The following is a 14,959-nucleotide window of genomic DNA, read 5'->3' on the forward strand; positions in this document are numbered from 1 at the left end:
GTTACAAATTATTTTAAAATTACATTTGGAAACCTTTGTATTTTAACTTATGTTATTAAAAGTAGGAAAAACTCTGTAGTGGGTAAAAGGTCTCAAATTTGGTGGAAATAATATTGCATTGCAGCCTATTATTTCTTCCATAGTATAAGTTAATGTGGTTAATATACATTTATAAGTAAAGACTTTGGATTATGCTGTTGGAAGAAAAGGAGCGATAATAAAAGATTTTAAATTTTAGCAAACCCCCAACCACCTAGGAAGCCTGTTTAATATGCATATTTCTGGGTCCTGTTCCTGCAATTTCTGATTCAGTATATATGGGCACAAGAGTCTGCTTTTTTCTTTTCTTTTTCTTTTTCTTTTTTTTTTTTTTCTTAGAGACAGGGTCTTGCTCTGTTGCCCAATCTGGAGTGCAGTGGTAAGATCATAGCTCACTGTAACTTTGAACTTCTGGGCTCAAGCCATTCTTCTGCCTCAATCTTCCAAGTAGTTGAGACTGCAGACATGTGTCACTATGTCCAGCTAATTTTTTAAATTTTTTGTTTGTGGAGACAGTCGCTGTGTTGCCCAGGCTGGTCTCGAACTCCTGGTCTCAGGTGATCCCCACCTCAGTATCCCAAAATGCTGGGATTACAGGAGTGAGCCACCACACCTAGCCAGAGTCTGTATTTGTATTTTTTGTGTATTTCTGCTGTTTAAAGAATCTGTGTTTTTAAACAATTGCATGTAAACCTGAAACGACTACACAAGGAATTCCATTCTGAAAAGGGGATAATGAGTGTTTTGTGAATATCTTGTCTTCATTTTCACTAAGGACAGGATAAGGGTGCCTCATTAGGTAATTGTGGACCAGGACCACGTGGGTGTATCTTATACTCTACCTTCAAACCAGAGGCTGCAGTCATCTATAGGTACACTTTTTAAATACCTGCTTTCTCAGCTTAAAGTCTATAGCCAAGGCTGAGGAAAAGAACTATAAAATAGGAACTTATGTTAATAATGGAGATGGAGATTTAGACAGTTTATAATTATAGCTACCAGTTTACTTAGGAAATTGCCAAATACTGGGATTAATAAGTTTTTTAAATTACAAAAATAGCACAGTCTTGTTAATGTAAAAGAGGAAAAAGAAGAAAGTGAACCATTGATAATTCTACCACCAGAAATAACTGCTGATACCATTTTATTGTACTTATTTCAGTCTTTAACAGCTACTTAAAAATAGATTAGGGTATTGTCCTTTTTGGATATAGGGGTCTGAATTAAATGACTTATGTTTTACATGGATAGATAGAAGTGATCCTTTGTTTTCACTATTTGTTTTTCTTCTAAATTGTCACTTATTTTTTAAAATACTTATAATTATGTTGGTTAAAAAGTTACTCACTTTGCATCCTAAATGTTTATAACTGTAAGTTCGCCCAATTTATCTAGACACAATGTATTTGAACTTTGAAAAGAGTAGCAGGTGTTTGATCTTAGGATACAAAGTCATTACCTTTAAAAAATAATTTTACATTTATTTCAATGTATTTTCAGATGACAAAGAAATGTTCTCAACTTTTAACTCTTGAGAAACAGCTGGAAGAAAAGATAGTTGCTTATTCCTCTATTGCTGCAAAAAATGCAGAACTAGAACAGGAGCTTATGGTAAAACTTATCTTTGTGGCTTCAGATTTTCTGTGATTTTTAGGCACTTAATTTGTGATAGCACATTTGTTTTAACATCATTATTATAAAATATATAGCAAAGTATAAGTTCTACTAAACTCTTCTGATCATTTCTTGTTTGCATTTTTAAGTTAATAGGCTTATATGGCAAGTTATCCAAGTTTTCTCATTTTATCCTAATGGTATTGAAGATAATGGTAGTTCTTTGATATGCTTCTTGATATTTAAAATAGTTTAAATCTTCTCATCTTGATAAAGTATTTTTAACCATTTTGTTAAAGTTTGAAGTATAAACTACTGTGGTTCTTTAAAGAATGGAGTATGACATATTTAATGCTTGACTAATGTACTTTTATGTAAAACTGCTTTTCAATTATACTTTTTTTTTTTTGTGAGACAAAGTCTCACTCTGTGGTTCAGGCTGCAGTGCAGTGGCACAATCATGGCTTACTATAGCCTTGGCCTCCCAGGCTTCCCCCTGAGCTTCCCCAGAAGCTATAACCACAGGCACATGCCACACACCTACTTAGCTAATTTTTTGTATTTTTCATAGAGATGGGGTCTTGCCGTGTTGCCCAGGCTGGTCTTGAACTCCTGGGCTCAAGCAATCTGCCTGCCTTGGCCTCCCAAATCAATTATATTCTTTTAAAGTGTTTTGTGTTTCTAGGAAAAGAATGAAAAGATAAGGAGTCTAGAAACCAATATTAATACAGAGCATGAGAAAATTTGTTTAGCCTTTGAAAAAGCAAAGAAAATTCACTTGGAACAGCATAAAGAAATGGAAAAGCAGATTGAAAGAGTAAGTAATACATATTTAGAATATGAGTGCTGAAAAGAAACATTACTAGCCCCAGCATTTTTTATTTTGTAGATGAGGACACAAAGAGACACAAAAGTTAGTGGCAAGAGCTGTAATTAGAACCCCAATCTTTCTGAATAATTTTTCACTACTTTAACAGAATATAGTATGCCTTCTGTTTCAGCTATAATCATTATTTTTGACATTATTAAAGTAATTCTGTAGACTCCATTTCCCTAAAAATATCAGTTGCTTAAAGATTGAGAGGAAAAAGCAGAATAATAGAAGCACTCTTGACCTTGGGTTAAAAGTAGAAAAGAAAATGTGAGACCAAAAATGCAAGACGCAGTAAAAAAAATAGATACGGTAGTCCCTGCTTATCCATGGGAGAGACATTCCAAGACCTTCAGTGGATGCCTGAAACCACAAATAGTACTGAACACTTACAGTTTTTCCTATACATACATATCTATTATAAAGCTTAATTTATAAATTAGGCACAGTGAGAGATTAGCAACAATTCTAATAAAATCGAACTATTATAACAAAATACTGTCATAAAAGTTATATGAAAACTTGTTCTCATAGAAGTGTGTTCTCTCTCTTATGCCCTAGTGCCTCCTTTGCACTTTTTTTTTTTTTTTTTTCTTTTGAGACAGAGTTTTGCTCTGTAGGCCAGGCTGGAGTGCAGTGGCGTGATCTTGGCTCACTGCAACCTCCGCCTCCCGGGTTCAAGTGATTCTCCTGCCTCAGCCTCCTGAGTAGCTGGGATTACAGGTGCACGCTACCAATCCTGGCTAATTTTTGTATGTTTAGTAGATACAGGGTTTCACCATGTTGGTCAGGCTGATGTCAAACTTCTGACCTCGTGATCTGCCTGGCTCAGCCTCTTAACGTGCTGGGACTACAGGCGTGAGCCACTGTGCTCAGCCTCCTTTGCACTTTTATGAATGTAGGTTCTATGAGGCATCTTCTTTGAGAATAGCCTAGTTTCGCTGCAATTGAAGACTTGCTTTGGATGGTATCCTTTCTCCTTAATCAGCTTCTTCATCTCTGCTGGAAATGTGACAGCAACTGCTTCATCAGCAGACACAGCTTCTCCAGTAATTTTAACATTTTTCAGTCTAAACCTATTCTTGAATCTGTGTAATTATTCCTTATTTGCAATAAATGACTTGGTGTCACTTGTTTCAGGGGATTCTTGCTGAAGTCTTAATATATACTCAGTACTCTCTGGTGCAACACATTGCGGTCAGTTGGAACATGTTTTCTGTTAATGCCTTCCACTTACAAATTTAATGCCTTTTCTATTTTAACTAAGCACTTATACATTGTGGTTGTAACTTTTGTAGTTTGAGGTCCAACTGCCCTACTCGCATGAATTTATTTTTCTTTCTTCACGATTTCATGGATACATTTGTTCTTTATTGTAGATCTTAGCAACCTCAGCATGCATTTTTTTTTGGTCTCCTTATTAAGTTAAGAACCTTCACCTTTTCACTTAAAGGAAGCACGCTATGTCTTCTCTTTGACATATCCAAATTGGATCTGCATCCAGATAGCATCACTACTCTTTTGCTTTGGGGCCATTATTAAGTAAAATAAGAGTTCCTTGAACACAGGCATTATGATACCATGGCAGTTGATCTGATAACCAAGATGGCTACTAAGTGACTAACGAGCAGGTAGCTTATACAGCATGGAAAATGGATCATTCTTGTCCAGAGCTGGACATAGTGGGACATCATGAGATTTCATCACACTACTCACAACTGCAATTCAAAATGTATCAATTGTTTGTTTGTGGAATTTTCCATTTAGTATTTTCAGATCAGGGTTGACTGCAGGTAACTGAACTGTGGAAAGTGAAACCACGAATACCACAGGGCTGCTGTAATTTAGATGAGCTTAACAGAAGAATGGAGCAGACAAGAGGAAAAAGACAGTGAACTTGAATGTAGATTAATAGATATTATTCAGTCTTAGCATCAGAGAAAAAAATTTTTTTTCCAAAAAAAGAAAGATTTATAAAAAAAATTGAACAAAGCCTCAGGGATATATGGGGAAGGACCTATCAGAAGGTCTGATATTCTTGTCTTCAGAGTCAAAGGAGAGAATGAGATTAGTGCAGGAAAATATTTGAAGGAATAGTGTCTGAAAACTTCACAAATTTGATGAAGGCAATAAATTTACAAATTTAAGAAAATCAAAGAAGATAGTGTCAAAGAAAACTACTTCTAGACACATCAAAATCCTTGCCAAAAACTAAAACAAAAAACTTTGAAAGCACCCAGAGATAAATGACACTGCATGTAAGGGAACAAATGTTAAAATTACTGCAGATTTCTCATCAAAAACTATGGGCGTAAGAAGACAGAACAACATTTTTTAAATGCTGAAAGAGAAAAAACTGTCAATTTATTTTATATCCAGCAAAAATATTCTCTGGGAATGAAGGTAAAATAAAGACATTCTTAGATAAGGACAGCATAGAGAATGTGTCACCAGCAGACTTGTTCTAAAATAAATGCTAAAGAAAGTTCCTCACAGAAAAAAAATACCTGAGAGAAACTTGGGACCTCGGGAATAAAGGAAGAACAACGAAAACAGTAAATATTTGGTAAATATAGGATTTTTATAATATCTATGGCTGTTGAAAGAAGAAATTATAACATTTACTGATCAGGTATGTTGATATAATACATGTGACAACTACAGTGTAAAGGGGGAGATATAAAGGGGCCTATATTCTTAGTTTCTACATTTTGCTTTTTTTTCTTCAGCCTTTAAGTTCAGGGGTGCACCTATAGGAGGTGCAGGTTTGTTATACAGGTAAACATGTCCCCTAGTGGTTTGCTGCACAGATCATCCCGTCACTTAGGTATTGAGCCCAGCATCCATTAGCTATTCTTCCTGATGCTCCCTGTCTCCCATCCCACTCCCCTATAGGCCTCAATATGTGTTGTTCCTACCCATGTGTTCGTGTGTTCTCATCATTCAGCTCCCACTTATAAGTGAGAACATGCAGTATTTGGTTTTCTGTTGCTGTGTTAGTTTGCTGAGGATAATGGCTTCCAACTCCATCCGTGTCCCTGTAAAGGAAATGATCTCATTCGTTTTTATGGCTGCATAGTATTCCATAGTATATATGTACCACATTTTCTTTATCCAGTCTATCACTGGTGGGCATTTAGGTTGATTCCATGTCTTTTCTATTGTGAATAGTGCTGCAATGAACACACATATGCATGTCTCTTTATAACAGAATGATTTACATTCCTGTGGGTATATACCCAGTAATGGGATTGCTGGGTCAAATTGTATTTCTGCCTCTAGGTCTTTGAGGAAATGCCACACCACCTTCCACAGTGGTAGAACTAATTTACACTCCCATCAGCAGTGTAAAAGTGTTCCTTTTCTCTGCAACCTCTCCAGCATCTGTTTGTTTTTTGACTTTTGAATCATTGCCATTCTGACTGGCATGAGATGGTGTCTCATTGTGGTTTCAATTTGCATTTCTTGAACAATCAGCAATGTTGAGCTTTTTTTTTCCTATGTTTGTTGTCCACATGTATGTCTTCTTTTGAGGAGTGTCTATTCATGGCAAGTGATTTCATTTCTTCCTTAAAAAGAGAGAAGCTGAAGACAATTTGGCAAAATACAAAAATCTATGTAATTTCAATTATAGTTTCACATGTATTTAATATTTAAAATGTTTCTAAATTTTACAATATTTAATGTGAAAATTCTGTTTTCGTGTTTAGCTTGAAGCTCAACTAGAGAAAAAGGATCAACAATTTAAAGAACAAGAAAAGACTATGTCCATGTTGCAACAAGATATAATATGCAAACAGCATCATCTTGAATCACTAGATAGACTCTTGACGGAAAGCAAAGGGGTAAAATCATCCTTATAAAAGTACTATTTAGAAGTTGACTAATATTTTATGTCTATAACTTGCCTTTAAATCTAATCAAATCAGTTAACAGGCTGTTACTAATGCTAAAATGTTTATTTGCATACTTTTCTTACTGTTTTTAGGAAATGGAAAAGGAAAATATGAAGAAAGATGAAGCTTTAAAAGCATTACAGAACCAAGTATCTGAAGAAACAATCAAGGCTAGTATGCTAATACTTTATTTTTCTTTCTTTCCTTTTTTTTCTTTTTTTAGCAGAATCTCTGTCATTTGCCTAGGCCGGAGTGTAGTGGCATGATGATAACTCAGTGCAGCCTTGAACTCCTGAACTCAAGTCATCCTCCCACACCCGCCTCCTGAGTAGCTAGGACGAGTGTGCTCCAACGTGCCTGGCTGATTATTTTTTTCTTTTTGGAGACATTCTTGTGGCTTTTTTACGTTTCTCTATAGATTGTAAACATTGTATAGATAAAAGGCAATTCAGAGCTGAAGATTTGACCTGACTCAATGAACTTAGTTTCTTTAAATGTATTTTCTTTAGTGCAAATTCTGATCTTGATTACTTGATAGTTAATCATCTAGTTCGTAGGTTATCTAGCCTCTTTTTGTCTTAAAACAATTTTTATAACCCTAAAAATTGTTTTAAATTTTAGCTATAATTGCTACTTATTAGCATTACGCCCCCTCCAAAAAAAAATTACCAGAGGAAGTGTAGGAAGAGAAAACTAAAAGTGATTCAATTTTGCTTTATTTTACCTGTTGGCTTGTAAGATTAATTGAGATAAAGCCAGAATTTCTAGCTAAAATATGGCTTTCTGGCTAGTATATCTTCATGGTTAAAAACATGGGCTTTGCTGTTAAATTGGGTTTCAGTGTGGCTTCAAGTGCTTACTGACTCACTGTAACCTTAGCCAGGTTATTTAACTCTTTGAATTTTAATTTCTTCATCTGCAAAATAGGAATGACAATACCCTAGAAGAGCATTAGTATGATAATTAAATATAACAGGGTATATAAGGTGCTTAGCACATGCTGAGTTGCCCAAAGTTTTGTAACTAATTGCTATGTATTTAATATTTTCTCTTTTGCATTTTTGGTGTTAAACATAGGTCCGAATATGCTATGACCTTTATTCTGTCATATGTAGCTTGAATATAAAAGATTTGTTTTAAAGATACGATGTTATATTTTGCCTACTATTCTGTTTTGAATTCATTTTGTGACTGTGTATGCCCATATAGACATATGTTTATTCATAACTATTCCTGTAGTATCCACCAAAACTCTTAACATTTAATGCAGTCAGTTCATTTCCCTGTGTTAGAATAGCCCCAAATTTCATTAATATTAAAAAATGATTACTGTACAGGGATTGTAGGCATGAAATACTTTTATTAGATAAAACTCATGTAGCCACTTAACTCCTGCTTTTCATTAAACTACCTAATATAACTAGGCAGTCATCTGGTAAGGTATTTCCATATGTTAATAGCCAGATGAGATGAAAAAGAAATCAGCAAAAGAATGAATAATGATGTTGGATTTTATTCGTTTAACATCTTTAGTAGGTTTGCTGTTTAGGGAAAAATCAAAATGAGGAAGAAATATAGAAGTCAAATTCCTATGATTTAAGCTAGATCAACTGATTCTACACATAAGTTATCTATAGCAGCAAAATAGAAGCCTGAAGTCTACTTCTGTCCTCCTGATTACATCATTACTACCTTCCTTTCATGACTTTTGTTCATGTCTCTCAACATGCTTCAACTTGTTCTCTGCAAAAGAAACATGAATTTTTTTTATCTGTAGGAGAGTTATAAGGATCAGTTTAAAGTTGTATCACTTAAGCTAACAGGTTGATGATAAAATTCTGAACTAGTAACAAGAAATCAGTAAAGTAAACCAGTTGTTACCTGCTGTTAAATAGAAAATTGAAAAGGTGCTTATTAGATTTACAGATTTTATTTCTTTTGTTTTGTTTTCCTTTTATTTTCTACTTTGGATTCCCCAAAACTCCCACAAAGAAAGTCTTACAAGAAGAGCTTACCTTCTTTTTTTGAAAATGCATAGCCTAGAGCCCTATCTGGTTGTCTCCAGACTGTGCACCTGAGGAGCTTCTTTGGTTCAGCAGAGTGGTGTTTGTTTTTGTTTTGATTTCATTTATTTATACAAACATACACACACATTTGCAAGTGGTTTGTATACAATGCAAGATGTTTATCTGTATGAGATTCAGACTTTCAAACTCTGTTCAAATAAGAAATTCAATAGAGTAGTGGATGTTTTGGGTTTTTATTAATTGTTTATTAGCTATAATTGATTCCTAATTTATTTTTTAAAATTTCAGGCCCACAAAAAAATTGAAACAATAGTGTACTCCTCACCTAGATTCACTCTCTGTTAAACTCTGTTAAACTCTAGGTACACTCACTTTATCTCTCTCTACACATACACATGCATGCATGCTTGTGTGTGTCCCTACCAACCCACCTCCCTTTTGCCAAACAGCCTGAGAGAAGATTACGGATATCATAATACTTTACCCCTTTAATATTTAACATGCATCTCCTGTGAACAGAGAATTTCTCCTGCGTGACCACACCACCACTATGCTACAGAGAAAGTCAACATTAATTCAGTAATATCATTCAACACTGTGCATACTAAGATTTCCCCAATTACTTAAAATTGTCCTTTATAGCCTTGCTACTCAAAGCATGGTCTGTGAACTAGCAGCATCAGCATCACCTGGAAGCTTGTTACATTTGAAGAGTATCTAGCCATGCCCCAGACCTGGGACTAAAGTGAATCAAGTATGATGACACAAAATTTAAGGAGACACTCTCAGGATTATATACCTTATCTAAGGTGATGACTGTCAGATCTCATTATTTTAAGGGTGTATATTTCATTGATAATTAGCAAACAAACTTTGGAGTCTTTGAGGGTCTTGGGGACTGTGTGAATGTCCTGTTCCTCAATAACCTTACAATCAATGGCTTTCATATCTAATGATGAATCTTGCCCGAATGAGTTATTACACTGTTAACTATTAGGTAGTGATATTCTGACAGAATCATAGATTTTATTTATTTTTTCTCTGTGTGAAGGATGATACAAGTCCCAATACCCATTCTCTTTCATAAAAAAGAAAATGTATTTATAAGTTTCATAAAACAAATATTAGTTAAAAATTATTACTAAGGCAGCAGTTTATTAACAAAGATAGTCATTCAGAATTACAGATTTTTTTAGCTGTTAATGGTTTCATACACAGACTATAAGGGTGGTGTTCAAAAACTCTTATAAGATTCCCTTTTTAGAAATAAGAGTGGCAAAGATAATTTCATGATGTAGAATAGAATCTGCAAGAGGGATAGTTTTTTCTCATTTTTTCATCTGCTAGGAAATCTAAGATTTCTTTCACTTTTTCAAGACTGCTTGCTATAACATTATTAGCATTAAGAGGAAGAATACCATTGAGAAGCTCAAATTTACAATAAAGAAAACAAAGAGTAAGGCAAGAATCTTATTAATAGCTGGGATGTGGAGCATGTATGCAATACATGGGCCTTGAACTAAAAGTATCGAATTTGAGTTGCTCTTTGGTATTAAGGTAGTAAAGCAGTGGCAACTATATGAACACTTGGACCAAGTTAAATTGCTGCCTTTCTGAAAATATTTTCACTGTTTCAAAGCAAAGAAGGTTTCACTTCTTTTTTCCTAGCTGACAAATTATAATTTCTTAGTAACTTCAGCATTTCAAAATATTCTCATTAAGGCCAGGCAAGGTGGCTCACACCTGTAATCTCAGCACTTTGGGAGGCCAAGGTGGGTGGATCACCTGAGGTCAGGAGTTTAAGACCAGTCTGGCCAACATGGCAAAACCTGCTCTCTACTAAAAATACAGAAATCAGCAAGGCGTGGTGGTGCATACCTGTAATCCCAGCTACTCAGGAGGCTGAGGCAGGAGAATTGCTTGCACCTGGGAGGTGGAGGTTGCATTGAGCCAAGATTGCACCACTGCACTCCAGCCTCGGCTACAGAGCAAGACTTTGTCTCAAAAAAAAAAAAAAAAAAAAAAACCTCACTTGAACATTGTTAACAGTACGCTAGTTTGTACTCATTTTCCTATTTTTCTTATTCAAGGAGGCTTAAGAAGTAGGTTTAAATACCACTTACCTTTTAAAGAGAAGGTTTTAAGGTGTTTGGCCTACAGATTCTTGACAGTTGGCCCCAGTTTATCTTGTCAATTGTGGCTCCCAAATAACGATTTCCTACAAATTAATCTTCTTATTACCCTAGGCTCTTGGCAATTTCTCACCACTCCCTTTCACAGGGCCTTGCTTCTGAGCATACTCCCTTTTCCTGGAATGCCCTTCTAAACTTGTCCAACTCTTTGTTTATTCTTCAGGATTCCATCCCTCGGTTTTCTATTTGGTTTCCTCATTTGCAATGAAGAATTAGTTTACTCAATAAATATCTTCTATAATGGCATTTTATGTCCTAAGTAGGACTGTATATTCACTATTTGAAGCACTGAGGTAACGTTAGGAGATAAATCTGTAAAATATTGAGTATATCAGTGTTTTTCTTTTTTTCCTGCTTAGGTTAGGCAACTAGATTCAGCATTAGAAATTTGTAAGGAAGAACTTGTCTTGCATTTGAATCAATTGGAAGGAAATAAGGAAAAGTTTGAAAAACAGTTAAAGAAGAAATCTGAAGAGGTAAATTAACATTTATATATAGCGTGTATTTCAAGTGATTTTTTTTTTTAAGACGCATGAGATGTAGGACAAAAAAAAAAAAAATATATATATATATATATATCTTTCTTTCTTTCTTTCGAGACGGCGTCTCCCTGTGTCGTCCAGGCTGGAGTACAGTGTCACAATCTTGGCTCACTTGAACCTCTGCCTCCTGGGTTCAAGCAATTCTTGTGCCTTAGCCTCCTGTGTAGCTAGGATTACAGGTATGCACTACCACGCCTGGCTAATTTTTGTATTTTTAGTAGAGACAGAATTTCACTGTGTTGGCCAGGCTGGCCTTGAACTCCTGGCCTCAAGTAATCCACCCACCTCAGCCTCCCAAAGTGTTGGGATTACAGGTGTAAGCCACCGTGCCTGGCCAAAAGAATATCTTTATGTATCTGATATAAAAAAGTATTTCCAATAAAATGTAAATTCCAATTTTCTTTAAGGAGCAAACATTATTTCAATGCAAAATAAAATATACCTTAAAATTCTAATTCTTTTATTTATTTTTAGAGAATCAGAAGAATAAATTATTAATATTACAGTCATTCTAATATAAAATTACATGACACCTTGAACATTGTTTTAGATTTAGAGGTTTAAAATTCTTCAAGAATTTTTCATTTTGTTTTTGTTCTTGTTGTCTGTAGGACTGAGAATTAACTTTAGAATTTCAACTTTTTTGAGATAAGTTTCTCAGATACTGGATTGGAAACCTTTTTATTTTTTGAGATGGAGTCTCTCTCTGTCACCCAGGCTCGGCTCACTGCAACCTCCGCCTCCTGGGTTCAAGCAATTCTCTTGCTCAGTCTCCTGAGTAGCTGGGACAATAGGCGCACGCTGCCATGCCCAGCTATTTTTTTGTATTTTTTTTTCTTTTTTGTAGAGATAGGGTTTCACCGTGTTGCCCAGGCTGGTCATGAACTCCTGAGCTCAGGCAATCCGCTCACCTCGGCCTCCCAAAGTGCTGGGATTACAGGCGTGAGCCACCACACCCAGCCTTGGAAACTTTTCTTGAACATCTTACTCATCTCTGTATGTTCAATTTGTAGCACTTTACTTTGGTTAGGCACTCACTAAACATTTGCTCAAATGGATAATCGTAATGAAGAATTTATTTGTTAGAATTTATAACATATGTACTTTAAGCTTAAGATTTATTTTTAGAGGCCAGGTGCGGTGGCTCACACCTGTAATCCCAGCAGTTTGGGAGGCTGAGGTGGGCGGATCACAAGGTCAGGAGATTGAGACCATCCTGGCTAACACGGTGAAACCCCGTCTCTACTAAAAATACAAACAATTAGCCGGGCATGGTGGCACGCGCCTGTAGTCGCAGCTACTTGGGGAGGCTGAGGCAGGAGAATGGTGTGAACTCAGGAGGTGGAGCTTGCAATGAGCCGAGATCGCACCACTGCACTCCAGCCCGGCAACAGAGCGAGACTCCGTCTCCAAAAAAAAAACAATAATAATAATAATTTAAAAATTTATTTTTAGAAATGGTTCCCAATGAATTTTAATCAAGGTTGACTTTTGGCCACTCATTGTTGCTTACGCCTATAAGCTCAGCACTTTGGGAGGCTGGGAGTTCAAGACAAGCCTGGGCAACATGGGGCAGAACCCCATCTCTACAAAAAAATGGAAAACATTAGCCAAGTGTGGTGGTGCATACCCGTGGTCCCAGCTACTCAGGAAGCTGAGGTGGGAGGATCACTTGAGTCTAGGAGGTCAAGGCTGCAGTGAGCCGTGATCACGCCACTGTACTCCAGCCTGGCAGCACAGCGAGACCCGATCTCAAAAAATATATATGTGTATATATATGTATATAAATATATATATATTTGTATTTACATATTAATCAAGATTGACTTGAATATATCAGAAAAGTCCAATGAGAAAAACAGAAGCCTTTATATCTTTTAAATAGAGCAAATTTATACAGAGAATTAGACACACAGGTGATGAAAGGGTAGAGAAGCCAAACAGTATACCACAGCGACTCAGAGATTATAAGCAGGGACCCACTACCATTGTTAAGATTAGGGGAACATCAGGAAAAGATAGTATGATCATAGTCTAGAAGCAGGGCTGCCTGTCTGGAGCTGGGGCCGAAGAAAAAGCGTCTGTCCAATAGGAACTGGGGCAATAGAGGAGGAGCACTGCAGCTACTGACCATTCCCATTGGCTAAACCTATTTGTAATCTAGAGGGCAAAGGAGGCCAAGAAATGTGGTTTCCTACAATATACAGAGCAGAGCAGGGGAAAGGCATGGGTAGATCTAAGAGTAAATAATGTAGTTGACCAGCACTCCAGAGTTAGGTGCATCAAGTAATTATATAGCCTTAGAAGTTTAAAAAAAAAAACAACAACTTTCAGATTTTATATGGTCATGCCTTCTTCCCTCTACCTTCCTTTATGAAGGTTTTTATAGCATCTTTGACAGGCATATATTTTTCTACTCCAATATGTAGAAACTAAATCATCTAAACTGTATGTATTTGGATTTTTAAAAATAAGAATGTCCTTTTTTTTACTATGATCTTCTTTAAAGTAGTATACAAAATACATTATTTTGGCATTTATTCTACTGCTCATGCCCACACTCTGCTTCAGAATAAACAGACTTGGCAGAGATGGAATCTACCTGGAGGTAGGCAGCATTTGTAATAGGAGAATTCGTTGAGCTTTAGACTTTGCGTTCATAGAAACAACGTCAGAGACTAGGGTGGATAACAGATATTTACACACAAAATAAATAGAACGATTTTTTTTTTTCTTTTTTTGAGACAGGGTCTTGCTTTGTGGCCTAGGCTGGAGTGCAATGGTGCAATCTCAGTTCATTGCAATCTCTGCCTCCCAGGTTCAAGCAGTTCTCCTGCCTCAGCCTTCTCAGCAGCTGGGATTACGGGCATGTGCCACCACACCTGGCTCATTTAGAATGATTTTTAGAACAGCTGGAAATACATACCTAGGCTCAAACTGAATTAGAAACCAGAAGCGGTAATCAGGTATATTTGACCAGACTAGGGAGTAAGTAAATTAGAAAGATTTGCAAACTCATTTATTACCGCTCAATCGTTAGCTCAACTGCACATGCATTGGCTTGCTAACTTAAAAGTTCATCTGTCACGTGCTCATGTGTATTGATAAAAAACACGGAGAAGAATCCAAGTACTAACTGTTGACTTATTTACCTTTACAGCAAATTATGTCTTACAGAGAAAATTCTTTCTAGTGTTGGTTAATATAATTAACACCTTGTAACAGCAGAGTTGTGAAGTTTTCATCATATATAGCTGCATTTTAGAAAACCTGATTTGAGTAATAGTGCATCTATTCTGTTAATAATAGGTGATATTATAAAGATGTTCTTATCTTTTAAATCAGGAAATATGCCCCAATCATATAACTCGCTGAATAATTAAGTGGCCCTAGGGCATATTGGTAGAAATTTAGCCACTTGTAAAAACTACATGTTGATTACCCATTGCAAAAAGCTAATGTATATTCCTCTGCGCTTTTGCCTCAGCCACGTATTCTTTTCTGGATGTTGAAATAAATATGATTATGATGAAAATAATACTTTGGGGTTCTGAATTTTTGGAAGATATTTAACTTCATATTAAAATGTTTTTAACAATGCTTTTAAAATAATCAAGTTACGTGTTCATGCAAAATTACATTGTCAACATAATAAAAGAAAGTAAAAACATTTTATTTTGCATAAAATTATGAATAAGCCTAAATGTTTTCTGCATGAAGATTTTATTCAATAAAATCAGTCATTTCATTGATAAATATCTTCATTTAAATAGATGGA

The 14,959-nt window shown here is 35.7% G+C and overlaps 1 protein-coding gene across 8 annotated transcripts in view; it reads left to right on the forward strand.

The window, feature by feature from the left end:
• LOC101011236 (coiled-coil domain-containing protein 18) overlaps positions 1-14,959 on the forward strand; it is a 107,924-nt gene that overhangs the window by 35,531 nt on the left and 57,434 nt on the right. For 7 of the 8 annotated variants that reach the window (XM_021920902.2, XM_021920895.2, XM_021920894.2 and 4 more), the window contains 5 exons: positions 1,540-1,650; positions 2,339-2,470; positions 6,235-6,369; positions 6,513-6,590; positions 10,999-11,115. In XM_021920902.2, the coding sequence (XP_021776594.2) occupies positions 1,540-1,650; positions 2,339-2,470; positions 6,235-6,369; positions 6,513-6,590; positions 10,999-11,115 (573 nt within the window). The remainder of the gene's footprint in view (positions 1-1,539; positions 1,651-2,338; positions 2,471-6,234; positions 6,370-6,512; positions 6,591-10,998; positions 11,116-14,959) is intronic. The other variant, XM_021920912.2, reaches the window with a different exon arrangement.

This window comes from Papio anubis, chromosome 1 (genome assembly GCF_008728515.1).
Source record: "Papio anubis isolate 15944 chromosome 1, Panubis1.0, whole genome shotgun sequence".
NCBI classification, from domain to species: Eukaryota; Metazoa; Chordata; class Mammalia; order Primates; family Cercopithecidae; genus Papio; species Papio anubis.